Source organism: Zonotrichia albicollis, chromosome 32 (assembly GCF_047830755.1).
Source record: "Zonotrichia albicollis isolate bZonAlb1 chromosome 32, bZonAlb1.hap1, whole genome shotgun sequence".
Taxonomy (NCBI): Eukaryota; Metazoa; Chordata; class Aves; order Passeriformes; family Passerellidae; genus Zonotrichia; species Zonotrichia albicollis.
Window position 1 is genome coordinate 2,319,530 of NC_133850.1, and position 27,877 is coordinate 2,347,406.

Genomic DNA, 27,877 nt, shown 5'->3' on the forward strand with positions numbered 1-27,877 from the left:
AGGGTCAAAATTCCAAATTTTTGGGGTTAAAATCCCGAATTTTTGGGGTAATATTTTGAATTTTGGGGTAAAAAATTCCATTTTTTTTCCTTTTGTCAAATAATTAAATTTTGTAATGAAATCCTGAGTTTTTGGGTAAAAAATTACTCAATTTCTTGGGGTGAAATCCTGAATTTTTGGGGTAAGATATCAAAATTTCTGTATAAAATCTCGAATTTTTAGGGAAAAATCCCCAATTTTTGGGGTGAAATCCTGAAGTTTTAAGGAAATATTGTGAATTTTGGGTTGAAATACTGAATTTTTCCGGTCAGATCTTGAATTTTTGGGGGAAAAGAATGAATTTTTGGCATGAAATCCTGAATTTTGGGAAAAATCCGGAATTTTTGGAGTGAAATCCCGAATTTTTAGGGAAAAAAAATCCCGAATTTGGGGTAAAAATAAGAAATTTTTGGGCTAAAAATCTGAATTTTTTAGGTAAAATCCTGAATTTTGGGTTGAAATCCCCAATTTTTGGGGTCATAGCTTGAATTTCTGGATGAAAATCTCGATTTTTTTAGGTCAAATACTGAATTTTTGGGGTAAAATCCCAAATTTTTGGCTAAAAAATCCCGAATTTTGGAGGTAAAATCCTAAATTTTTGGTGGAAATGACAATTTTTTAGGGAAAATCTCAGAATTTTTACATAAACGCAAAATTTTTGGGTTAAATCCCAAATTTGGTGTTAAAATTCTGATTTTTCAGAGAAAAATCCCAAATTTTGGGGTAAAAATCCCGAATTGTTAGGGTTAAATTCCGAATTTTTGAAATAAAAATCCCAAATTTTGGGGTGTAACCTCAAATTATGGAGTAAAAATTCCGATTTTTTGGCAAAAACTTCGAAATAAATCCCAATTCTGGGTTAAAATCTTGGATTTTTGGGGTAAAATCCCGATTTTTAAATAAAAATCCCGAATTTTTGGCTTAAACTCACAAATAATCCAAATTTTGGGTTTAAATCTCCAATTTTTGGATTAAAATCCCAAATTTTTAGGAAAAAAAAGCCAAATTTTGGGGTATAAATCCCAAATTTTTGGCACAAATTCCGAAATAAATCCCAATTTTTGGGTTCAAATATTGAATTTTTGGGGTAAAAATCCTGAATTTTTAAACTAAAATCCCCAAAATTCCTGATTTTGCGGTAAAATCTCGATATTTTTAAATGAAAATCTCGAATTTTTAATAAAAATCCCACTTTTTTTGGCATGAACTTAAAAATAAATCCCAAATTTTGCTTAAAATCCCGAATTTTTTAATAAAAATCCCAAATTTGGGGGGTAAAAATCCCGATTTTTTAAGAAATCCCAAACTTTGGGTTAAAATCTCGAATTTTTGGGCACAAACTCCCAAATAAATCCCAGTTTTTGGGTTAAAACCTTGGATTTTGAGGTAAAATCTCGGATTTTTTGGGTAAAAATGCAGATTTTTTAAAAAATTCCAAATTTTGGGGTAAAAATCCCAAATTTTGCAGTAAAATTCCGAGTTTTTGGGAAAAAAAAATCCCAATTTTTTAAAAAAATCTCGGGTTTTTGGGGTAAAATCCCGAATTTTGGGGCATAAATCCCAAATTTTTGGGATAGACTCAAATATATTTGGGATTTTATCCCAAATTTTTTAATAAAAATCTCAAATTTGAAGGTAAAAATCCCCAATTTTTTGTCATAAACGCCAAAAAATCCTAATTTTGGGTTAAAATCTCGAATTTTTGGGGTGAAATTCAGAATTTTTGGGGTTAAATTCAGAATTTTGGGTTTAAATTCAGAATTTTTGGGTTTAAATTCCGAATTTTTGAGGTTAAATTCAGAATTTTTGGGTGAAATTCAGAATTTTTGGGGTTAAATTCAGAATTTTTGGGTTTAAATTCAGAATTTTTGGGTAAAATTCAGAATTTTTGGGTTTAAATTCAGAATTTTTGGGTTAAATTTTTGGGTGAAATTCAGAATTTTTGGGTTGAATTTTTGGATTAAATTCAGAATTTTGGGGTGAAATTCAGAATTTTGGGTTTAAATTCAGAATTTTGGGTTTAAATTCAGAATTTTTGGGTGAAATTCAGAATTTTTGGGTTTAAATTCAGAATTTTTGGGGCGGGGCCGGGGCCGCGCTCGAGCAGCTCCGGGTGAGAAATTTGAATTTTCGGCCCCCGTTGGGTTTTTGGCATTTTCGGTTCCTTTTTTTGGGTTTTTTTGGGCCAAAAGCCGCGAGGAGGCGGCGGCGCCGCGAATTTCCGGGGGGGTGGGGAAAAATGCGAAAAAATGGGAAAAAATAGCAAAAAAATGGGAAAAAAATGCCAAAAAAAAAAGGGAAAAAATACCAAAAAAATGGGGAAAAATACCAAAAATATGGGAAAAAATACCCAAAAAATGGGAAATATAATGGGGAAAAAATGGAAAAAAAATGGGAAAAAATACCCAAAAAAAGGGAAAAAAAATACCCCAAAAAAGGAAAAAAAATACCAAAAACTGGGAAAAAAAATCAAAAAAAGGGAAAAAATACCAAAAAAAGGAAAAAAAAAAAAAACAAAAAAAAAAGGGAAAAAACCAAAAAAAATGGGGAAAAAAACAAAAAAATGGGAAAAAATATCAAAAAAATGGGAAAAAATACCAAAAAAAGGGAAAAAAATACCCAAAAAATGGGAAAAAAATACCAAAAAAATGTGAAAAAATACCAAAAAAATGGGGAAAAAACATCCAAAAAATGGGGAAAAAACATCCAAAAAATGGGGAAAAAAATACCAAAAAAAAAAAAGGGGGAAAAAATACCAAAAAAAGGGAAAAAATACCAAAAAATATGGGAAAAAATACCAACAAATGGGAAAAAAACCCCCCAAAAAATTGGAAAAAAAATACCAAAAAAATGAAAAAAAAAACCAAAAAAACAAAAAAATGGGGAAAACTACCAAAAATGGGAAGAAAATATTAAATAATGGGGAAAAAATACCAAAAAAAAAGGAAAAAAACCCCAAAAACATGGGAAAAAATACCCAAAAAATGGGAAAAAAATACCAAAAAAAAAGGAAAAAAATGCCAAAAAAATGGGGGGAAAAAAACAAAAAAAAAAGGGAAAAAAATACCAAAAATATGGGAAAAAAATACCAAAAAAAGTGGAAAAAATACCAAAAAAGGGGAAAAAATATAAAAAAATGGGAAAAAATACCAAAAAAATGGGAAGAAAATATTTAAAAAATGGGGGAAAAATACCAAAAAAAAAGGGAAAAAATACAAAAAAAATTGGGAAAAAATGCAAAAAAATGGGAAAAAAATATACCAAAAATGGGGAAAAAATATCAAAAAAATACCAAAAACATGGGAAAAAATACCCAAAAAATGGGAAATATAATGGGGAAGAAATGGAAAAAAAAGGGAAAAAATACCCAAAAAATGGGAAAAAATACCAAAAAAATGGGAAAAAAATACCAAAAAAAAGAGGGGAAAAATACCAAAAACATGGGAAAAAATACCCAAAAAATGGGAAAAAATACCAAAAAAAAAGGAAAAAAAATACCAAAAAAGGGGGGAAAATGCCAAAAAAAGGGGGAAAAATACCAAAAAATGGGAAAAAATACCAAAAAAAATGGGAAGAAAATATTTTAAAAATGGGGAAAAAATACCAAAAAAATGGGAAAAAATACCCAAAAAATGGGAAATATAATGGGGAAAAATGGAAAAAAATGAGAATAAAGGGGGGAAAGTAAAGGGAAAAATAATTGGAAATAAATGGGAAAGATAAATGGGAATAAAGCCAAAAAAATTGGAATAAAGGGGAAAATAAATGGGAAAAAAAGGAAAATAAAGGGAAAAGTAAAGGGAAAAGATAAATTGGAATAAAGGAAAAATAAGGGGGAAAAATCACCAAAAAATGGGAATAAAAGGGGAAAATAAATGGGAGTAAAAGGGAAAATAAAGGGAAAAAATAAATTGGAATAAAGGAAAAATAAGGGGGAAAAATCAGGGAAAAAAACCCACCAAAAATGGGAATAAAAGGGAAAATAAATGGGATTAAAGGAGGAAAATAAATGAGAATGAAGGGGAAAAAAACCCACCAAAAATGGGAATAAAGCGGAAAAATAAATGAGAATAAAGGGGAAAATAAAATGGGAACAAAGGAATAAATAAATGAGAATAAAGGGGGAAAAATAAATGGGAATGAAGGAAAAAAAACCACGAAAAAATGGGAATAAAGGGAGAAATAATAAATGGGAATGAAGGGGGAAACAAATGGGAATAAAGCAAAGAAAGATGGGGAAAAACACAAAAAAATGGAGAAAAACCTCCCAAAAATGGGGGAAATCCCTAAAATTGGGAATAAAGCCCGAAAAATTGGGACTAAACCCCGATTCCAGATGTTCCCCCCCATTCCAGATGTTCCGCCCCCCCTCCATTCTGGGGCTGGAGACCCCAATTCCAGCTGTTTTGGGCATTCCAGCTGTGCCAGACTCTGCCCGGAGCCATTCCAGATGTTCCCCCCCCATTCTGGATTCGCCAAATCCAGATGTGGAAACCTCCCCCCCCCCCCCCCCATTCCAGCTGTTCTGGACTCCTCCTGGACCCATCCCAGATGTTTCCCCCCCATTCCGGGGATTCCTACACCCCATTCCAGATGTGACCCCCCCCCTTCTGGGGCTCCAGACCCGAAATCCAGATGTGAAACCCCCAATCCAGATGTGAATTCCCCCAATCCAGATGTGAAATCCCCAATCCAGATGTGAAATCCCCGATCCAGATGTGGAACCCCCAATTCCAGATGTGAAATCCCCAATCCAGATGTGAAATCCCGATTTGAGATGTGAAATCCCCAATCCAGATGTGAAATCCCTGATCCAGATGTGAAACCCCCGATCCAGATGTGGAATCCCCATTTGATATGTGAAATCCCCATTCCAGATGTGAAACCCCCAATCCACATGTGAAATCCCCAATCCAGATGTGAAATCCCCAATCCAGATGTGAAACCCCGATCCAGATGTGAATCCCCCAATCCAGATGTGAAACCCCCGATCCAGATGTGAAACCCCCGATCCAGATGTGCAATCCCCATTCCAGATGTGAAACCCCCAATCCAGCTGTTTTCCCCACTCCAGCTGTTCCCCTCCCCATTCCAGATGTGAACACCCCAGTGCTGGGGCTCCAGACCCCAAATCCAGATGTGGAACCCCCCCCATTCCAGCTGTTCCTGCACTCGGGGACACTCAGGGACCTTTGGGGACCCTCAGGGACCCTTGAGGACACTCAGGGACCTTTGGGGACACTCGGTGACCCTCAGGGACGCCCTGGTGACATCCGGGGACCCTTGGTGACCTCTGGGGACACTCGATGACACACGACGACACTCGAAGAGATTTGGTGGCACTCTGATTACCCTTGGTGACATTTGGTGACCCTCGGTGACACTCTGATGTCCCTTGGTGTCCCCGGTGTCCCTCAGACGGACACGCAGCCCTGCCGGAAGTCGCTGGGCCCCAGGAGGGCGTTGACGAGCACGGGGTGGCCTTGGGGACACTCCATGACACTTGGGGACACTCGATGACACTCTGGTGACATGTGGGGCCCTTGGGGACACCTGATGGCTCTTGGGGACATTCGATGACAGTGACCCTTGGGGACACCTGGGGACACTCAATGACCCTTGAGGCCACCTGGTGACCCTTGGGGACACTCAGTGACACTCGATGACACTCAGGACCCTTGGGGACACTCAATGACCTTTGGGGACACTTGGGGACTCTTGGGGACACTCAGTGACACTCAATGACACACAACGACACTCAGAGAGATTTGGTGACACTCTGTTGACCCTTGACGACACTCTGGTGACCCTTGGTGACATCTGGTGACCCTTGGTGACATTTGGTGACACTCTGGTGTCCCTCAGACGGACACGGAGCCCTGCCGGCAGTCGCTGGGCCCCAGGAGGGCGTTGACGAGCACGGGGTGGCCTTGGGGACACTCGGGGACCCTCAATGACACTTGGGGACAATCGATGACCCTTGGGAACACTCACTGACCCCTCAGAACCCTTGGTGACCCTTGGGGACACTCGATGACCCCTCAGGACCTTTGGGGACACTCAGTGACACTCTGGTGACATGTGGGGCCCTTAGGGACTCTTGGTGACCCTTGGGGACATTTGATGACACTCTGTGACCCTTGGGGACACTCTGTGACCCTTGGGGACTCTTGGGGCCACTCAATGACCCTTGGGGCGGCCTGGTGACACTCGATGACACTCAGGAACCGTTGGGGACTCTTGGGGACACTCAGTGACGCTCAATGACACACAACGACACTCAGAGAGATTTGGTGACATCTGGTGACCCTTGGTGACATTTGGTGACATTTGGTGACCCCGGTGTCCCTCAGACGGACACGCAGCCCTGCCGGCAGTCGCTGGGCCCCGGGAGGGCGTTGACGAGCACGGGGTGGCCTTGGGGACACTCGGGGACCCCTGGGGACCCTTGGGGACACTCGATGACCCCTCAGGACCTTTGGGGACACTCAGTGACACTCGATGACACTCAGTGACCTTTGGTGACCCTTGGGGACACTTGGAGACACTCCATGACAGTTGGTGACCCTTGGAGACCCTTGGGGACCCTCAATGACACTTGGGGACACTCAATGACCCTTGGGAACACTCAGTGACCCCTCAGAACCCTTGGTGACCCTTGGGGACACTTGATGACACTCTGGTGACATGTGGGGCCCTTGGGGACACCTGATGGCCTTGGGGACATTCAATGACACTCAGTGACCCTTGGGGACCCTTGGGGCCACCTGGTGACACTTGAGGACACTTGCTGATAGTTGATGACATTCTGTGACCCTTGGTGACCCTTGGGGACACTCAGTGACACTCGATGACACTCAGGACCCTTGGGGACACTCAAGGACCCTTGGGGACACTTGGGGACTCTTGGGGACACTCAGTGACGCTCAATGACACAAAACGACACTCAAAGAGATTTGGTGACACTCTGATGTCCCTTGGTGTCCCCGGTGTCCCTCAGACGGACACGGAGCCCTGCCGGCAGTCGCTGGGCCCCAGGAGGGCGTTGACGAGCACGGGGTGGCCTTGGGGACACTCGATGACCCTTGGTGACCCTTGGGGACACTCGATGACACTCAATGACCTCTCAGGACCATTGGGGACACTCAATGACACTTAGGGACACTGAATGACCACTCAGGACCCTTGGGGACTCTTGGGGACACTCAGTGACACTCGATGACACTCTGGTGACATTTGGGGCCCTTGGGGACACCTGATGGCTCTTGGGGACATTCGATGACACTCAGTGACCCTTGGGGACCCTCAATAACCCTTGGGGACTCTTGGGGACACTCAGTGACGCTCAATGACACACAACGACACTCAGAGAGATTTGGTGACACTGATGACCCTTGGTGACACTCTGGTGACCCTCAGTGACATCTGGTGACCCTTGGTGACACTCTGGTGTCCCTTGGTGTCCCTGGTGTCCCTCAGACGGACACGGAGCCCTGCCAGAAGTCGCTGGGCCCCAGGAGGGCGTTGACGAGGACGGGGTGGCCTTGGGGACACTCAATGACCCTTGGGGACCCTCGGTGACCCTTGGGGACACTCGATGACACTCAGTGACCCCTCAGGACCATTGGGGACACTCAATGACACTTGGGGACCTGTGGTGACCCTTGGGGACACTGAATGACCACTCAGGACCCTTGGGGACTCTTGGGGACACTCAGTGACACTCGATGACACTCTGGTGACACTCTGGTGACATGTGGGGCCCTTGGGGACACCTGATGACTCTTGGGGACATTCGATGACACTGTGTGACCCTTGGGGACCCTTGGGGCCACTCAGTGACCCTTGGGGCCACCTGGTGACACTTGAGGACACTTGCTGATAGCTGATGACATTCTGTGACACTTGGTGACCCTTGGGGACACTCAGTGACACTCAATGACACTCTGGTGACATTTGGGGCCTTTGGGGACACCTGATGACACTTGGGGACATTCGATGACACTCAGTGACCCTTGGGGACTCTTGGAGACACTCGATGACCCTCAGGAACCCTTGGGGACACTCAATGACACTTGGGGACAATCGATGACCCTTGGGAACACTCAGTGAGCCCTCAGAACCCTTGGTGACCCTTGGGGACACTCGATGACCCCTCAGGACCTTTGGGGACACTCAGTGACACTCTGGTGACATTTGGGGCCCTTGGGGACACCTGATGGCTCTTGGGGACATTCGATGACACTCAGGAACCCTTGGGGACACTCAGTGACCCTTGGGGATTCTTGGGGACACTCAGTGACGCTCAATGACACACAACGACACTCAGAGAGATTTGGTGACATCTGGTGACCCTCGGTGACACTCTGGTGACATTTGGTGACCCTCGGTGACATTTGGTGACCCTTGGTGTCCCTCAGACGGACACGGAGCCCTGCCGGAAGTCGCTGGGCCCAGGAGGGCATTGACGAGGACAGGGTGGCCTTGGGGACATTCAATGACACTTGGGGACAATCGATGACCCTTGGGAACACTCAGTGACCCCACAGAACCCTTGGTGACCCTTGGGGACACTCGATGACACTCAATGACCTCTCAGGACCATTGGGGACACTCAGTGACACTTGGGGACCCGTGGTGACCCTTGGGGACACTGAATGACACTTGATGACACTCTGGTGACATTTGGGGCCCTTGGGGACACCTGATGGCTCTTGGGGACATTCGATGACACTCAGTGACCCTTGAGGACACTCAGGGACCCTTGGGGACTCTTGGGGACACTCAGTGACGCTCAATGACAAACAACGACACTCAAAGAGATTTGGTGACACTCTGATGTCCCTTGGTGACACTCTGGTGACATTTGGTGTCCCCGGTGTCCCTCAGACGGACACGGAGCCCTGGTGGCAGTCACTGGGCCCCAGGAGGGCGTTGACGAGGACAGGGTGGCCTTGAGGACACTCCATGGCACTTGGTGACCCTTGGAGACCCTCAATGACACTTGGGGACAATCGATGACCCTTGGGAACACTCAGTGACCCCTGAGGACCCTTGGGGACACTCGATGACACTTGGGGACCCCTGGTGACCCTTGGGGACACTGAATGACCACTCAGGACCCTTGGGGACTCTTGGGGACACTCAGTGACAATCAATGACACTCTGGTGACATTTGGGGCCCTTGGGGACACCTGGTGACACTTGGGGACATTTGATGACACTCAGTGACCCTTGAGGACACTCAGGGACTCTTGGGGACACTCAGTGACGCTCAATGACAGACAACGACACTCAAAGAGATTTGGTGACACTGATGACCCTTGATGACACTCTGGTGACCCTTGGTGACACTCTGGTGACACTCTGATGTCCTTTGGTGACACTGATGTCCCTTGGTGTCCCCGGTGTCCCTCAGACGGACACGGAGCCCTGCCGGAAGTCGCTGGGCCCCAGGAGGGCGTTGACGAGCACGGGGTGGCCGCGGTGGCACTCGGCCTGGGCTGCCCTCAGCACGGCCGCCACCCTGTCCTCGATGTCCCCAAGGCTGTCCCCTCCATTGTCCCCTCCATTGTCCCCAACGTTGTCCCCTGTGCTGTCCCCAGGGCTGTCCAGGATGAAGCCGCGCCCGCCCAGAGCTTCTGCCACCTTGTGGTAATCTGGGGACACACGGGTGGCACTGTCACCTCCATGGGGGTGGCACTGTCACCGTGGGGACACACGGGTGGCACTGTCACCACAGAGGTCAGTGGGGCAGTTGTCACTCAGTGGTCACTCAGTGGTTATGGGTCAGTCAATGGTCAGTTGGTCACTCAGTGGTCACTCACCGCTGTAGGCCAGCCCGCAGCCCACAGCGCTGCCCAGCAGGGGGAGCTGCTGTGCCTGGCTATGGGGCACTCAGTGGTCAGTCAATGGTCACTGTGGGTCAGTGGTCGGTGGTCACTCAGTGGTCACTATGGGTCAGTTATGGGTCAGTCAGTGGTCACTCAGCAGTCAATGGTCAGTTGGTCACTCAGTGGTCAGTTGGTCAGTGGTCACTCAGTGGTCACTCACCGCTGTAGGCCAGCCCGCAGCCCACGGCGCTGCCCAGCAGGGGGAGCTGCTCGCGGCTGATCTGGGTCCAGCCGGCGTCGTTGCCAACCAGGGCGATGACGGGGACCTGGGGACAGGGGACAGACAGAGTGACACTGATGGGACAGGGGACAGACAGAGTGACACAGGGACATGGGGACACAGGGACCTGGGGACAGGGACAGACAGAGTGACAGGGGACAGACAGAGTGACACGGGGACATGGGGACAGGGGACAGACAGAGTGACACGGGGACACGGACATGGGGACAGGGGACAGACAGAGTGACACTGATGGGACAGGGGACAGACAGAGTGACACAGGGATATGGGGACACAGGGGGACAGACAGAGTGACAGAGTGACACTGATGGGACAGGGGACAGACAGAGTGACACAGAGACACAGGGGGGACAGACAGAGTGACACAGGGACATGGGGACACAGGGGGGGACAGACAGAGTGACAGAGTGACACTGATGGGACAGGGACCTGGGGACACAGGGGGGGACAGACAGTGACACAGGGACAGACAGAGTGACACAGGGACACAGGGACACTGATGGGACAGGGACCTGGGGACATGAGGACATGGGGACAGCAGGGACACAGGACACAGTGACACAGCTGGGACAGGGACATGGGGACAAGGGGACACAGGGACAGTGACAATTACAGTGACAATGACAGTGCCAAGCACAGGTAACAAGGACAATGAGAGGTGACAATGACAGTGACACAATGACAATGACATGGTGACAGTGATGATGACAGTGACAATGACACAATGACGGTGACAGTGACAGTGACAATGACAGGTAACAGGTGACAGTGACAGTGACACAGTGACAGTGACCCTGTGGCGCACGAAGGTGTTGAACTCCATCAATGACAATGACAGTAACAATGACACAATGACAGTGACAATGACACAGTGACAGTGACAATGACACAGTGACAATGACACAGTGACAGTGACAGTGACACAGTGACAATGACACGGTGACAATGACACGGTGACAATGACACAGTGACAGTGACCTTGTGGCGCACGAAGGTGTCGAACTCCATCAGGCTGAAGCCCAGGGAGCCGTCCCCGAACAGGACCCACACCTGGCAGTGTCACCAAATGTCACCCAGTGTCACTGAGTGTCACCGAGTGCCACCCATGGGTGGCCCTGGGGACCCTCTGGCCTCTCCAGTGTCCCCAATGTCCCCCTCAATGTCCCCATCCCCTCCACACCCCCCTGACCCTGATGTCCTCCCATGTCCCCAATGCCCCCATTCCCCAATGTCCCCATGTCCCCTCCAGTGTCCCCAATGTCCCTGATGTCCTTTTGTCCCCACAATGTCCCCGCAATGTCCTCAATGTCCCCAATCCCCCCAATGTCCCTCAATGTTCCCAAATTCCCCAATGTCCCCCATGTCCCCATCCCCCGCAATGTCCCCAATATCCCCAAAGTCCTCTCGCTGTCCCAGTGTCCCCATCCCCCTGATATCCCCAATACCCTCAATGCCCCAATGTCCCCCCATATCCCCAATGTCCCCACTGCCACCATCCCCTCATCCCCCCAATGACCCCATCTCCCCCAATGTCCCCAATGTCTCCCTCAATGTCCCCAATGTCCCCATGTCCCCTCACCGCCATCCCCCAATGTCCCCAATACCCTCAAAGCCCCAGAGTCCCCCTCAATGTCCCCATCACCCGTGTCCCCCCCAATGTCCCACATCCCCCCAATGTCCCCCTCAATGTCCCCAATGTCCCCATGTCCTCCTCAATGTCCCCAATGTCCTCTCGCTGTCCCAGTGTCCCCAATACCCCCAATGTCCCCTGTCCCCCATCCCCCCAATGTCCCCAATGCCCCTCAATGCCCCAATGTCCCCATGTCCCCCTCAATGTCCCCAATGTCCCCATCACCCGTGTCCCCCCCAATATCCCAAATCCCTCCCATGTCCCCAATGCCCCCCTCGATGTCCCCGTACCCCCAATGTCCCCATATCCCCATCCCCCCAATGTCCCCCAATGTCCCCACTGCCACCGCCCCCTCATCCCTCCCCATCTCCCCAATGTCCCCAATGTCCCCTCATGTCCCCATACCCTGCCAATGTCCCCAATGCCCCCCCTCCCCCATCCCCCCAATGTCTCCCCTATGTCCCCCCATCCCCCAATGTCCCCATGTCCCCCCAATGTCCCCATGTCCCCCCCAGGTGTCACCTCAGCCTCGGGCCGGCAGAGTTTGGCCCCGAGCGCGAATCCTCCGCCCACGCCCAGCGTGCCAAAGGGACCTGAGAGGACAATGGGGACATTGGGGACATCAGGGGACATCAGTGCCAAAGGGACCTGAGGGACAATGGGACATCAGGGGACATCAGGGACACCAGGGACATCAGTGTCAAAGGGACCTGAGGAGACACAGGGACACTGGGGACATCAGGGACACCACACAGGGGACAGTGGGGACATTGAGGACATGACAGGACATCGGTGCCACCCCCCTGGCCGTGTCCCCGCCTGTTCCTGTGTGTCCCTGCGTGTCCCCACATGCTCTGGCCCTGTCCCCAAGCTGTCCCCACATGTCCCTATGGGGTCTGGCCCTGTCACCACATGGTCTGGCCATGTCCCCTCAGTGTCCCCTCCCTGTCCCTTGGTGGGGGTGGCTCTGACCCAGGTGTCCCCAGGTGTCACTTACCCGGGTCCATCCAGCCCTGTGGCTGTCGAGGTATCACGGTGTATGGCGCTGTTCCCAATGTCCCCAGTGTCCCCAATGTCCCCAGTCCCCCCAGGTGTCCCCAATGTCCCCATTGTCCCCAGTGTCCCCAATGTCCCCAGTCCCCCCAGGTGTCCCCAATGTCCCCATTGTCCCCAGTGTCCCCAATGTCCCCAGTCCCCCCAGGTGTCCCCAATGTCCCCAGTGTCCCTTACCCGGGTCCATCCACCCTCTGGGCTGCTGTGGCTGCACTGTGTACACCACTGTCCCCAATGTCCCCAATGCTCCCAGGTGTCCCCAATGTCCCCAATCCCCCCAATGTCCCATCAGTGTCCCCAATCCCCCCATTGTCCCCAGTGTCCCCAATGCCCCCAATGTCCCCAATGTCCCCATTGTCCCCAGTGACCCCATTGTCCCCAGTGTCCCCAGTGTCCCATACCCGGGTCCATCCACCCTCGGGGCTGCCGTGGCCGCACCGTGTACGCCGCTGTCCCCAATCCCCCCAGTGTCCCCATTGTCCCCAATCCCCCCAATCCCCCCAGTGTCCCCAATCCCCCCCAATGTCCCCAATGTCCCATCAATGTCCCCAATGTCCCCAATGTCCCATCAATGTCCCCAATGTCCCCAATGTCCCCAGTGTCCCTCGCCAGGGTCCATCCACCCTCGGGGCTGCCGTGGCCGCACCGTGTACGCTGCCGTCCCCAGTGTCCCCAGTGTCCCCAGTGTCCCCAATGTCCCCAATCCCCCCAACTCCCCCAGTGTCCCCAGTATCCCCAATGTCCCCATTGTCCCCAATCCCCCCTTTGTCCCCAGTGTCCCTCGCCAGGGTCCATCCATCCCCGGGGCTGCCGTGGCCGCACCGTGTACGCCGCCGTCCCCAGTGTCCCCATTGTCCCCAATCCCCCCCAGTGTCCCCAGTGCCCCCATTGTCCCCATTGTCCCCAGTGTCCCCAGTGTCCCATACCCGGGTCCATCCACCCTCGGGGCTGCCGTGGCCGCACCGTGTACGCCGCTGTCCCCAATCCCCCCAATGTCCCCAGTGTCCCCATTGTCCCCAGTGGCCCCAATCCCCCCATTGTCCCCATTGTCCCCAATGTCCCATCAATGTCCCATCAGTGTCCCCAATGTCCCCAATGTCCCTCACCAGGGTCCATCCAGCCCCGTGGCTGCCGTGGCCGCACTGTGTACGCCGCTGTCCCCAATGTCCCATCAATGTCCCCAGTGTCCCCAGTGTCCCTCACCAGGGTCCATCCAGCCCCGGGGCTGCCGTGGCCGCACCGTGTACGCCGCTGTCCCCAGTGTCCCCAATCCCCCCCAATGTCCCCAGTGTCCCCAGTGTCCCTCACCAGGGTCCATCCACCCTCGTGGCTGCCGTGGCCGCACCGTGTACGCCGCCGTCCCCAGTGTCCCCAATCCCCCCAATGTCCCCAGTGTCCCCAACATCCCCATTGTCCCATCAATGTCCCCATTGTCCCTCACCAGGGTCCATCCATCCCCGGGGCTGCCGTGGCCGCACCGTGTACGCCGCTGTCCCCAGTGTCCCCAATCCCCCCAATGTCCCCAGTGTCCCCAGTGTCCCCAATGTCCCCAATGTCACCATACCCGGGTCCATCCACCCTCTGGGCTGCCGTGGCCGCACCGTGTACGCCGCTGTCCCCAATCCCCCCAGTGTCCCCATTGTCCCCAATGTCACCATACCCGGGTCCATCCATCCCCGGGGCTGCCGTGGCCGCACCGTGTACGCCGCTGTCCCCAATGTCCCCAATCCCCCCAGGTGTCCCCAATGTCCCCAATGTCCCATCAATGTCCCCATTGTCCAACCAATGTCCCCATTGTCCTCAATCCCCCCAGGTGTCCCCAATGCCCCCAGGTGTCCCCAATGTCCCCAATCCCCCCAGATGTCCCATCAATGCCCCCAGTGTCCCCAATGTCCCCAGTGTCCCCAATGTCTCCAATGTCCCCAATCCCCCCAGGTGTCCCCAGTGTCCCTCACCAGGGTCCATCCATCCTCGGGGCTGCCGTGGCCGCACCGTGTACGCCATTGTCCCCATTGTCCCCAATGTCCCCAGTGTCCCCAATGTCCCCATTGTCCCCAGTGACCCCATTGTCCCCAGTGTCCCCAGTGTCCCATACCCGGGTCCATCCACCCTCGGGGCTGCCGTGGCCGCACCGTGTACGCCGCTGTCCCCAATCCCCCCAGTGTCCCCATTGTCCCCAATCCCCCCAATCCCCCCAGTGTCCCCAATCCCCCCCAATGTCCCCAATGTCCCATCAATGTCCCCAATGTCCCCAATGTCCCATCAATGTCCCCAATGTCCCCAATGTCCCCAGTGTCCCTCGCCAGGGTCCATCCACCCTCGGGGCTGCCGTGGCCGCACCGTGTACGCTGCCGTCCCCAGTGTCCCCAGTGTCCCCAGTGTCCCCAATGTCCCCAATCCCCCCAACTCCCCCAGTGTCCCCAGTATCCCCAATGTCCCCATTGTCCCCAATCCCCCCTTTGTCCCCAGTGTCCCTCGCCAGGGTCCATCCATCCCCGGGGCTGCCGTGGCCGCACCGTGTACGCCGCCGTCCCCAGTGTCCCCATTGTCCCCAATCCCCCCCAGTGTCCCCAGTGCCCCCATTGTCCCCATTGTCCCCAGTGTCCCCAGTGTCCCATACCCGGGTCCATCCACCCTCGGGGCTGCCGTGGCCGCACCGTGTACGCCGCTGTCCCCAATCCCCCCAATGTCCCCAGTGTCCCCATTGTCCCCAGTGGCCCCAATCCCCCCATTGTCCCCATTGTCCCCAATGTCCCATCAATGTCCCATCAGTGTCCCCAATGTCCCCAATGTCCCTCACCAGGGTCCATCCAGCCCCGTGGCTGCCGTGGCCGCACTGTGTACGCCGCTGTCCCCAATGTCCCATCAATGTCCCCAGTGTCCCCAATGTCCCTCACCAGGGTCCATCCAGCCGCGGGGCTGCCGTGGCCGCACCGTGTACGCCGCCGTCCCCAGTGTCCCCAATCCCCCCAATGTCCCCAGTGTCCCCAACATCCCCATTGTCCCATCAATGTCCCCATTGTCCCTCACCAGGGTCCATCCATCCCCGGGGCTGCCGTGGCCGCACCGTGTACGCCGCTGTCCCCAGTGTCCCCAGTGTCCCCAATGTCCCCATTGTCCCCAGTGTCCCCATTGTCCCCAATCCCCCCAATGTCCCCAGTGTCCCCAGTGTCCCCAATGTCCCCAATGTCACCATACCCGGGTCCATCCACCCTCTGGGCTGCCGTGGCCGCACCGTGTACGCCGCTGTCCCCAATCCCCCCAGTGTCCCCATTGTCCCCAATGTCACCATACCCGGGTCCATCCATCCCCGGGGCTGCCGTGGCCGCACCGTGTACGCCGCTGTCCCCAATGTCCCCAATCCCCCCAGGTGTCCCCAATGTCCCCAATGTCCCATCAATGTCCCCATTGTCCAACCAATGTCCCCATTGTCCTCAATCCCCCCAGGTGTCCCCAATGCCCCCAGGTGTCCCCAATGTCCCCAATCCCCCCAGATGTCCCATCAATGCCCCCAGTGTCCCCAATGTCCCCAGTGTCCCCAATGTCTCCAATGTCCCCAATCCCCCCAGGTGTCCCCAGTGTCCCTCACCAGGGTCCATCCATCCTCGGGGCTGCCGTGGCCGCACCGTGTACGCCATTGTCCCCATTGTCCCCAATGTCCCCAGTGTCCCCAATGTCCCCATTGTCCCCAGTGACCCCATTGTCCCCAGTGTCCCCAGTGTCCCATACCCGGGTCCATCCACCCTCGGGGCTGCCGTGGCCGCACCGTGTACGCCGCTGTCCCCAATCCCCCCAGTGTCCCCATTGTCCCCAATCCCCCCAATCCCCCCAGTGTCCCCAATCCCCCCCAATGTCCCCAATGTCCCATCAATGTCCCCAATGTCCCCAATGTCCCATCAATGTCCCCAATGTCCCCAATGTCCCCAGTGTCCCTCGCCAGGGTCCATCCACCCTCGGGGCTGCCGTGGCCGCACCGTGTACGCTGCCGTCCCCAGTGTCCCCAGTGTCCCCAGTGTCCCCAATGTCCCCAATCCCCCCAACTCCCCCAGTGTCCCCAGTATCCCCAATGTCCCCATTGTCCCCAATCCCCCCTTTGTCCCCAGTGTCCCTCGCCAGGGTCCATCCATCCCCGGGGCTGCCGTGGCCGCACCGTGTACGCCGCCGTCCCCAGTGTCCCCATTGTCCCCAATCCCCCCCAGTGTCCCCAGTGCCCCCATTGTCCCCATTGTCCCCAGTGTCCCCAGTGTCCCATACCCGGGTCCATCCACCCTCGGGGCTGCCGTGGCCGCACCGTGTACGCCGCTGTCCCCAATCCCCCCAATGTCCCCAGTGTCCCCATTGTCCCCAGTGGCCCCAATCCCCCCATTGTCCCCATTGTCCCCAATGTCCCATCAATGTCCCATCAGTGTCCCCAATGTCCCCAATGTCCCTCACCAGGGTCCATCCAGCCCCGTGGCTGCCGTGGCCGCACTGTGTACGCCGCTGTCCCCAATGTCCCATCAATGTCCCCAGTGTCCCCAGTGTCCCCAATGTCCCTCACCAGGGTCCATCCAGCCGCGGGGCTGCCGTGGCCGCACCGTGTACGCCATTGTCCCCATTGTCCCCAACTCCCCCAGTGTCCCCAGTGTCCCCAGTGTCCCTCACCAGGGTCCATCCACCCTCGTGGCTGCCGTGGCCGCACCGTGTACGCCGCCGTCCCCAGTGTCCCCAATCCCCCCAATGTCCCCAGTGTCCCCAACATCCCCATTGTCCCATCAATGTCCCCATTGTCCCTCACCAGGGTCCATCCATCCCCGGGGCTGCCGTGGCCGCACTGTGTACGCCGCTGTCCCCAGTGTCCCCATTGTCCCCATTGTCCCCAGTGTCCCCAGTGTCCCCAATGTCACCATACCCGGGTCCATCCACCCTCGTGGCTGCCGTGGCCGCACTGTGTACGCCGCCGTCCCCATTGTCCCCAACTCCCCCCAGTGTCCCCAATGTCCCCAATGTCCCCAGTGTCCCCAATGTCCCCAATCCCCCCAGTGTCCCCAATCCCCCCAATGTCCCCAATGTCCCCAATCCCCCCATTGTCCCCATTGTCCCCATTGTCACCATACCCGGGTCCATCCATCCCCGGGGCTGCCGTGGCCGCACCGTGTACGCCGCTGTCCCCAATGTCCCATCAATGTCCCCAATGTCCCCAATGTCCCCAATGTCACCATACCCGGGTCCATCCATCCCCGGGGCTGCCGTGGCCGCACCGTGTACGCCGCCGTCCCCACGAAGTCGCCGCCGTCGGCCACCAGCAGGCAGTGGGGGGGCAGCAGCCGGTCCAGCGCCCGCAGCAGCGCCAGCGGGTTCAGGTGGCACGGGGGGGGCACCGCGGCCTTGGCACTGCGGGGTCAGGGCCAAAATAAACCAAATCTGGGGGTTCCGAACCCAAAACCCCCAAATCTGGGGGGTGTGAACACAAAGATCCCAAACTGGGGAGTGTGAACACAAAAACCCCAAATCTGGGGAGTGTGAACACAAAAATCCCCCAAAAAATCCCCCAAAAAAGGGGAATGAACCCAAAAATCCCAAACTGGGGGGTTCCGAACCCAAAAACCCCAAATCTGGGGGTTCTGAACCCAAAAACCCCAAACTGGGGGGTGTGAACACAAAAATCCCCCAAAAAAGGGGAATGAACCCAAAAATCCCAAACTGGGGGTTCTGAACCCAAAAACCCCAACTCTGGAGGTTCTGAACCCAAAAACCCCAAATCTGGGGGTTCCGAACCCAAAAACCCCAAACTGGGGAGTGTGAGCACAAAAATCCCAAACTGGGGGGTGTGAACACAAAAATCCCCCCAAAAAAGGGGAATGAACCCAAAAATCCCAAACTGGGGGTTCTGAACCTAAGAACCCCAAATCTGGGGGTTCTGGACCCAAAAACCCCAAACTGGGGGGTGTGAACACAAAAATCCCAAACTGGGGGTGTGAGCACAAAAATCCCCCAAAAAAAACCCAAAAAAGGGGAATGAACCCAAAAATCCCAAACTGGGGGTTCCGAACCCAAAAACCCCAAACTGGGGAGTGTGAACACAAAGATCCCAAACTGGGGGTTCTGAACCCAAAAACCCCAAACTGGGGGGGTCTGAGCCCCGGGCATGGGGGGGCACCGCGGCCTCGGCCCTGCGGGGACGGAAAACAAAAATCCCGAATTTGGGGGTTCTGAACCCAAAAACCCCAAAGCCCCCCCAGGGCCGGTGGGGAAGGGGCTGCGGTGCCCCCAAAACTGGGAATGGGATCCCCCAAATGTCCCCATCCCTGTCCCTCTGTCCCCCTGTCCGTCTGTCCATCTGTCACCAGTTCAGCCACTCCTTGTCCCCATCCCTGTCCCTCTGTCCCCTCCCGTGTCCGTCCATCCGTCCCTCACCGGTTCAGCCGTTCCCTGTCCCTGTGTCCCCTCTGTCCCCATCCCTGTCCGTCTGTCCATTTGTCCGTCTGTCCCCCCCTGCCATCCGTTTGTCCCTCTCTCACCGGTTCAGTCGCTCCCCATCCCTGTCCCTTCCCTTGTCCCCTCTGTCCGTCTGTCCATCTCTCACCGGTTCAGCAGCTCCACATCCCTGTTTCTCTGTCCCCATGTCCATCTGTCCGTCTGTCCCTGTCCCTCTGTCCCCCCTGCTGTCCCTCCTGTGTCCGTCTGTCCGTCCCTCACCTGTTCAGCTGCTCCCTGTCCCTGTGTCTGTTCTGTCCCTCTGTCCCCCCTGTCCCCCCCGTCCGTCTGTCCGTCCCTCACCGGTTCAGCCGCTCCCCATTCCTGTCTCCCTGTCCCCATCCCGTGTCCGTCTGTCCCCCCCGTCCGTCTGCCCGTCCCTCACCGGTTCAGCCTCTCCTTGTCCCCATCCCTGTCCCCCTGTCCCCATCCCGTGTCCGTCTGTCCGTCTCACTGCTTCAGCCGCTCCCCATCCCTGTCCCCCTGTCCCCTCTGTCCCCCCCGTGTCCGTCTGTCCGTCTCTCACCAATTCTGCCACTCTTGTCCCCATCCCTGTCCCCCTGTCCGTCTGTCCCCCCCGTGTCCCCCTGTCCTCCTGTCCCCATTCCCGTGTCCGTCTGTCCGTCCCTCACCGGTTCTGCCGCTCCCTGTCCCCCTGTCCCCTGTGTCCCTCTGTCCCCCCCGTGTCCGTCTGTCCGTCCCTGTCCGTCCGTCCCCATTCCCGTGTCCGTCCGTCCCCCACGTGTCCCCGTGTCCGTCTGTCCCCATTCCCGTGTCCGTCTGTCCCTGTGTCTGTCCGTCCGTCCCTCACCGGTTCAGCCGTTCCCTGTCCCTGTGTCCCCTCTGTCCCCATCCCCGTCCCTCTGTCCGTCTGTCCGTCTGTCCTTCCCTGCCATCCGTCTGTCCCTCTCTCACCGGTTCAGTCGCTCCCCATCCCTGTCCCTTCCCCTGTCCCCATCCCGTGCCCGTCCGTCCCCGTGTCTGTCTGTCCGTCCCCGTGTCCGTCTGTCCCCATCCCATGTCCGTCTGTTTCCCCCGTGTCCGTCCATCCCCGTGTCCCCCTGTCCCCCTGTGTCCCCGTGTCCTCCTGTCCCCCCCGTGTCCCCGTGTCCATCTGTTCCCATCCCGTGTCCGTCTGTCCCGGTGTCCGTCCGTCCGTCCCTCACCGGTTCTGCCGCTCCTTCTCCTCCTCCGCCTCCCGCAGCCGCTGCAGCCACGGCCGGGGGCAGCTGAGCCCGGGCAGGCTCCGCGACAGCGCCACCAGCAGGGACGCGGGGTCACCTGCAGGAATGGCACCAATGTCACCAATGTCACCCAAATGTCACCACAGCGCCACCAGCAGGGACGCGGGGTCACCTGCAGGAATGGCACCAATGTCACCAAATGTCACCAAAGGGACATCAGGGATCCCACAGCGCCACCAGCAGGGACGCGGGGTCACCTGGGGGACAGGAATGGCACCAAATGTCACCCAAAGTGTCACCAAGGGCACTCAGTGCCACCAGCAGGGACGCGGGGTCACCTGGGGGACAGAAGTGTCACCAAATGTCACCAAATGTCACCACAGCGCCACCAGCAGGGACGCGGGGTCACCTGGGGGGACACCAATGTCACCAAATGGCACCAAATGTCACCCAATGTCACCCAAAGTGTCACCAAGGGTACTCAGTGCCACCAGCAGGGACACGGGGTCACCTGGGGGGACACCAATGTCACCAAATGTCACCACAGCGCCACCAGCAGGGACGCGGGGTCACCTGAGGACACAGAAATGTCACCAAATGTCACCCAAAGTGTCACCAGGGACCCTACAGCGCCACCAGCAGGGACACACGGTCACCTGCAGGAATGGCACCAAATGTCACCAGGGGACCCCAAAGTGTCACCAAGGCACCCCAAAGGGACACCAGCAGCGACGCGGGGTCACCTGGGGGACAGAAATGTCACCAAATGTCACCAAAATGTCACCAAATGTCACCCAAAGTGTCACCAAGGGTACTCAGCGCCACCAGCAGGGACGCAGGGTCACCTGGGCACACAGAAATGTCACCAAATGTCACCAAATGTCACCACAGCGCCACCAGCAGGGACGCGGGGTCACCTGGGGGGACAACAAGGTCACCAAATGTCACCAAATGTCACAAAAGGGACATCAGGGATCCCACAGCGCCACCAGCAGGAACGCAGGGTCACCTGGGGGGACACAGAAATGTCACCAAATGTCACCAAATGTCACCAAAATGTCACCAAATGTCACCCAAAGTGTCACCAAGGGTACTCAGTGCCACCAGCAGGGACACGGGGTCACCTGGGGGGACACCAATGTCACCAAATGTCACCACAGCGCCACCAGCAGGGACGCGGGGTCACCTGAGGACACAGAAATGTCACCAATGTCACCCAAAGTGTCACCAGGGACCCTACAGCGCCACCAGCAGGGACACACGGTCACCTGCAGGAATGTCACCAAATGTCACCAGGAGACCCCAAAGTGCCACCAAGGCACCCCAAAGGGACACCAGCAGGGACACGGGGTCACCTGGGGGACAGAAATGTCACCAAATGTCACCAAAATGTCACCAAATGTCACCCAAAGTGTCACCAAGGGTACTCAGTGCCACCAGCAGGGACGCGGGGTCACCTGAGGACACAGAAATGTCACCAGGGACCCCAAACCAGCTCAGTCCCACCCCAAACCGCTTCTGTTCCACCCCAAACTCGCACAGTCTGACCCCAAACCGGTTCATTCTGACCCCAAACCGGTTCCTTTGTGTCCCCAATGCCCCCATTTGTGTCCCCAATGTCCCAATTTGTGTCCCCACTGTCCCCAAGGTCCCTCACCCTGCACGGCCAGCCGTGGTTTCCAAAACACATTGGGTCGCGGTTTGACCCAAAACCGCCTCATTTTAACCCCAAAACTGCCTCATTCTGACCCCAAACCGGTTCGTTTCTGTCCCCAATGTCCCAATTTGTGTCCCAGAGTCCCTCACCCTGCATTAATAGAAGACATCAGAACGATGCATCAGAGCACCAGCAGTGCTTGTTTGTGGTTTGATCAAACCCCACCTCATTCTGACCCCAAAACTGCCTTGTTCTGACCCCAAACCGGCTCATTTGCGTCCCCAAAGTCCCCATTTGTGTCCCCAAGGTCCCCATTTGTGTCCTCAATGTCCCCTCACCCTCCATTTCCAGAAGATGTCAGAATTCCTCAGCAGCTGCTCCTGGTTGTGGTTTGACCCAAAACCGCCTCATTTTAACCCCAAACCGGTTCATTCTGACCCCAAAACCGCCGCATTTTAACCCCAAAATTGCCCCATTCTGATCCCAAACTGGTTCCTTTTGACCCCAAACCGGTTCATTCTGACCCCAAACTGGTTCATTTGTGTCCCAGAGCCCCTCACCCAGCACGGCCACCCGGGGCTTCCAAAAGACATTGGGTCGCGGTTTGACCCAACTTGCCTCATTTTAACCCCAAAACCGCCTCGTTCTGACCCCAAACCGGTTCATTCTGACCCCAAACCGGTTCATTCTGACCCCAAACTGGTTCGTTTCTGTCCCCAATGTCCCAATTTGTGTCCCAGAGTCCCTCACCCTGCATTAATAGAAGACATCAGAACGATGCATCAGAGCACCAGCAGTGCTCGTTTGTGGTTTGACCAAAAACCGCCTCATTCTGACCCCAAAACTGCCTTGTTCTGACCCCAAACCGGCTCATTTGCGTCCCCAAAGTCCCCATTTGTGTCCCCAAGGTCCCCATTTGTGTCCTCAATGTCCCCTCACCCTCCATTTCCAGAAGATGTCAGAATTCCTCAGCAGCTGCTCCTGGTTGTGGTTTGACCCAAAACTGCCTCATTTTAACCTCAAAACTGCCCCATTCTGATCCCAAACCGGTTCATTCTGATCCCAAACCGGTTCCTTTGTGTCCCAGAGTCCCCATTTGTGTCCCCACTGTCCCCATTTGTGTCCCCAAGCCCCTCACCCAGCACGGCCAGCCGCGGTTTCCAGAACACGTCCGAGTTCCTCAGCAGCTGCTCCCGGTTCCGGTTTGACCCAAAACCGTCTCATTTTAACCCCAAAACCGCCTCGTTCTGACCCCAAACCGGTTCATTCTGACCCCAAACTGGTTCATTTGTGTCCCCAAAGTCCCCATCTGTGTCCCCAATGTCCCCATTTGTGTCCCCACTGTCCCCAAGGTCCCTAACCCTGCCCGGCCAGCCGGGGTTTCCAAAATACATTGGGTCGCGGTTTGACCCAAAACCGCCTCGTTTTAACCCCAAAACCGCCTCATTCTGACCCCAAACCGGTTCATTCTGAGCCCAAACCGGTTCATTCTGAGCCCAAACCGGTTCATTCTGACCCCAAACCGGTTCCTTTGTGCCCCCACTTTCCCCTCAGCCCTCACCCAGCACGGCCAGCCGCGGTTTCCAGAACACGTCCGAGTTCCTCAGCAGCTGCTCCCGGTTCCGGTTTGACCCAAAACCGCCTCATTTTAACCCCAAACCAGCTCATTCTGACCCCAAACCGGTTCATTTGTGTCCCCAAAGTCCCCATCTGTGTTCCCAGTGTCCCCATTTGTGTCCCCACTGTCCCCAAGGTCCCTCACCCAGCACGGCCAGCCGCGGTTTCCAGAACACGTCCGAGTTCCTCAGCAGCTGCTCCCGGTTCCGGTTCACGGCCACCACGGCGGTGCCGCGGCCGAAGAGGCGCCCGTAGGAGAGGCGGAAATCGCACACGGTGCCTGCGGGGACGGGGACAGGGGTGTCCCCAGGGTGTCCCCAGAGTGTCCCCAGGGTGTCCCCAATGTGTCCCCAGGGTGTCCCCAGGGTGTCCCCAGAGTGTCCCCAGGGTGTCCCCAATGTGTCCCCAAGGTGTCCCCAAGGTGTCCCCGGGGTGTCCCCAAGGTGTCCCCAGGGTGTCCCCAAGGTGTCCCCGGGGTGTCCCCAAGGTGTCCCCAGGGTGTCCCCAAGGTGTCCCCGGGGTGTCCCCAAGGTGTCCCCAGGGTGTCCCCAAGGTGTCCCCAGGGTGTCCCCAAGGTGTCCCAGGGTGACCCCAGGGTGTCCCCAGGGTGACCCCAGGGTGTCCCCAGGGTGTCCCCACTGTCCCCAATGTCCCCAGGGTGTCCCCAAGGTGTCCCCAAGGTACCCCCAGGGTGTCCCCATTGTCCCCAGGGTGTCCCCGGGGTGTCCCCAGTGTGTCCCCATTGTCCCCAGGGTGTCCCCACTGTCCCCAGGGTGTCCCCAGGGTGTCCCCAGGGTGTCCCCAAGGTGTCCCCAGGGTGTCCCCAGGGTGTCCCCAGGGTGTCCCCAATGTCCCCAGGGTGTCCCAGGGTGTCCCCAAGGTGTCCCCAAGGTGTCCCCAGGGTGTCCCCACTGTCCCCAGGGTGTCCCCAGGGTGTCCCCACTGTTCCCAAGGTGTCCCCAATGTGTCTCCAAGGTGTCCCCAGGGTGTCCCCACTGTCCCCAAGGTGTCCCCAGGGTGTCCCCAATGTGTCCCCAATGTGTCCCCAGTATGTCCCAAGGTGTCCCCAGTGTGTCCCCGGGGTGTCCCCAATGTGTCCCCAATGTGTCCCCAGGGTGTCCCCAGGGTGTCCCCAGTGTGTCCCCACTGTCCCCAGGGTGTCCCCAATGTGTCCCCAGGGTGTCCCCAGGGTGTCCCCAGGGTGTCCCCAAGGTGTCCCCACTGTCCCCAGGGTGTCCCCAGGGTGTCCCCAGGGTGTCCCCAGGGTGTCCCCAAGGTGTCCCCACTGTCCCCAATGTGTCCCCAGGGTGTCCCCAGGGTGTCCCCAGGGTGTCCCCACTGTCCCCAGGGTGTCCCCAGGGTGTCCCCAGGGTGTCCCCGGGGTGTCCCCACTGTCCCCAGGGTATCCCCAATGTGTCCCCAGGGTGTCCCCAGGTGTCCCCAGGTGTCCCCAGGGTGTCCCCGATGTCCCCAAGGTGTCCCCAGGTGTCCCCAGGGTGTCCCCACTGTCCCCAGGGTGTCCCCAGGTGTCCCCAGGGTGTCCCCGATGTCCCCAAGGTGTCCCCACTGTCCCCACTGTCCCCAGGGTGTCCCCACTGTCCGCACTGTCCCCACTGTCCCCACTGTCCCCATTGTCACCTGCCAGCAGCACCAGGTCCGCGTCCCTCAGGGCGTCCCTGCGGTTCTGCCTCAGCAGGAGGGGGCACTGGGGGGGCAGCAGCCCCCGCGCGGCCCCGCCCAGGTAGCAGGGGAGGCCCAGGGCCTGCAGCGCCGCGCTGGGAGGAGGGCACGGTCACACCAAACCGGCTCCGTGCGGCCCCAAAGTGACACCAAACCGGCTCAGTTCGGCCCCAAACCCGCTCCGTTCGGCCCCAAACCGGCCCCAAACCGGCTCCGTTCGGCCCCAAAGTGACCCCAAACCGGCTCCGTGCGGCCCCAAAGTGACCCCAAACCGGCTCCGTTCGGCCCCAAACCGGCTCCGTTCGGCCCCAAAGTGACCCCAAACCCGCTGCGTTCGGCCCCAAAGTGACACCAAACCCGCTGCGTTCGGCCCCAAACCGGCCCCAAACCGGCTCTGTTCAGCCCCAAAGTGACCCCAAACCCGCTCCGTTCGGCCCCAAACTGGGGCTCAAAATCGCCTTCATTTGGCCCCAAACCGGCCCCAAACCCGCTCCGTTCGGCCCCAAACTGGCTCAATTCAGCCCCAAACTGGCCCCAAATTGGCTCAATTTGGCCCCAAACTGGCTCCAAAACCGGCTCCAAACTGGCCCCAAAACTGGCTCAGTTCAGCCCCAAACTGGCCCCAAACCGCCTCCATTTGGCCCCAAACTGGGTCTCAAAATCGCCTTCATTTGGCCCCAGACTGGTTCAGTTTGGCCCCAAACTGGCCCCAAACCGGCTCCATTTGGCCCCAAACTGGCCCCAAACCGGCTCAGTTTGGCCCCAAACCGGCTCAGTTTGGCCCCAAACCGGCTCCAGCCAGGTCCATCCCAGTCCTGGCTAATCCCCGCCCAGTCCATCCCAGTTTATCCCAGTCCATCCCAGTTCCCCCCAGTCCATCCCAGTCCCTCTCAGTCCCCTCCCAATCCCTCCCAGTATAACCCAGTCCCCTCCCAGTCTCCCCCAGTTGCTCCCCATCCCCTCCCAGTCCCTCCCAGTCCATCCCAGTATATCCCAGTCCATTCTAATCCCACCCAATCCTGTCCCAGTTCCTCCCAGTATATTCCAGTTCATCCCAATCCCCTCCCAGTGCCTTCCAGTTTATCCCAGTCCATCCCAATCCCTCCCAATATAACCCAGTCCATCCCAGTTCAATCCCAGTTCCCTCCCAGTATAACCAACTCCCTCCCAGTCCATCCCAGTACAACCCAGTACAGCCCAGTCCATCCCAGTTTATCCTAATCCCGTCCCAGTCCTTCCCAGTTCTCTCCCAGTCTCTTCCAGTCCATCCCAGTCTCTCCCAGTATAACCCAGTCCCTCCCAGTCCCATCCCAATCCTCTCCCAACCCATCCCAGTCCCCTTCCAGTTTATCCCAATCCTCCCCAGTCCCTCCCAATCCCTTCCCAGTTTGTCCCAGTTTGTCCCAGTCCCTCCCAGTTCCATCCCAGTCCATCCCAGTCCCTCCCAGTTCCATCCCAGTCCCTCCCAGTCCATCCCAGTCCCTCCCAGTTCCTCCCAGTCCATCCCAGTCCCTCCCAGTCCATCCCAGTCCCTCCCAGTTCCTCCCAGTCCATCCCAGTCCCTCCCAGTCCCTCCCAGTTCCATCCCAGTCCATCCCAGTCCCCCCAGTTCCATCCCAGTCCATCCCAGTCCATCCCAGTCCATCCCAGTCCCTCCCAGTCCATCCCAGTTCCCTCCCAGTCCCTCCCAGTCCCTCCCAGTCCCTCCCAGTCCCTCCCAGTCCCTCCCAGTCCCTCCCAGTTCCATCCCAGTCCCTCCCAGTCCCTCCCAGTCCCTCCCAGTCCCTCCCAGTTCCATCCCAGTCCCTCCCAGTCCATCCCAGTTCCATCCCAGTCCCTCCCAGTCCCTCCCAGTCCCTCCCAGTCCCTCCCAGTCCCTCCCAGTCCATCCCAGTCCCTCCCAGTTCCATCCCAGTCCCTCCCAGTCCCTCCCAGTTCCATCCCAGTCCCTCCCAGTCCCTCCCAGTCCCTCCCAGCTCCATCCCAGTCCCTCCCAGTCCATCCCAGTCCATCCCAGTCCCTCCCAGTCCATCCCAGTCCCTCCCAGTCCCTCCCAGTCCCTCCCAGTCCCACCTCAGCTCCTCAGCGGGCGTTGGGGGCAGCAGGGCCTGGCTGCCCACGAGCAGCAGCGGCCGCTGGGCCCGGCTCAGGAGCTCTGAGACTGCCTGGACCTGCATTGAACCGGGATTAATGTGGATTAACCCGGGATTAACCCGGGATTAACCCCAACAGAGCCCGGCTCAGGAGCTCTGAGACCGCCTGGACCTGCATTGAACCGGGATTGACCCGGGATTAACCCAGGATTAACTCGGGATTAACCCCAACAGAGCCCGGCTCAGGAGCTCTGAGACCGCCTGGACCTGGAGTAACCCGGGATTAACTTAAATAGAGTGGGGATTAACCCGGGATTAACCCGGGATTAACCCA

The 27,877-nt window shown here is 56.0% G+C and overlaps 1 protein-coding gene across 8 annotated transcripts in view; it reads right to left on the reverse strand.

Moving 5' to 3' along the window:
• Window positions 1–9,298: 9,298 nt before the first annotated feature.
• HACL2 (2-hydroxyacyl-CoA lyase 2) overlaps window positions 9,299–27,877 on the reverse strand; it is a 54,742-nt gene continuing 36,163 nt past the window's right edge. For 5 of the 8 annotated variants that reach the window (XM_074530488.1, XM_074530487.1, XM_074530480.1 and 2 more), the window contains exons 8-15: window positions 27,524–27,621; window positions 25,409–25,545; window positions 23,916–24,050; window positions 20,479–20,593; window positions 18,060–18,229; window positions 11,152–11,223; window positions 10,093–10,198; window positions 9,299–9,698 (exon numbers count right to left, since the gene is read on the reverse strand). In XM_074530488.1, coding sequence (XP_074386589.1) covers window positions 9,314–9,698; window positions 10,093–10,198; window positions 11,152–11,223; window positions 18,060–18,229; window positions 20,479–20,593; window positions 23,916–24,050; window positions 25,409–25,545; window positions 27,524–27,621 — 1,218 coding nt within the window. In that variant the 3' untranslated portion in view covers window positions 9,299–9,313. Of the gene's footprint in view, window positions 9,699–10,092; window positions 10,199–11,151; window positions 11,224–12,325; window positions 12,397–14,164; window positions 14,185–17,500; window positions 17,521–18,059; window positions 18,230–20,478; window positions 20,594–23,915; window positions 24,051–25,408; window positions 25,546–27,523; window positions 27,622–27,877 lie in introns of all 8 variants that reach the window. The other 3 variants (XM_074530483.1, XM_074530485.1, XM_074530482.1) reach the window with 3 other exon arrangements.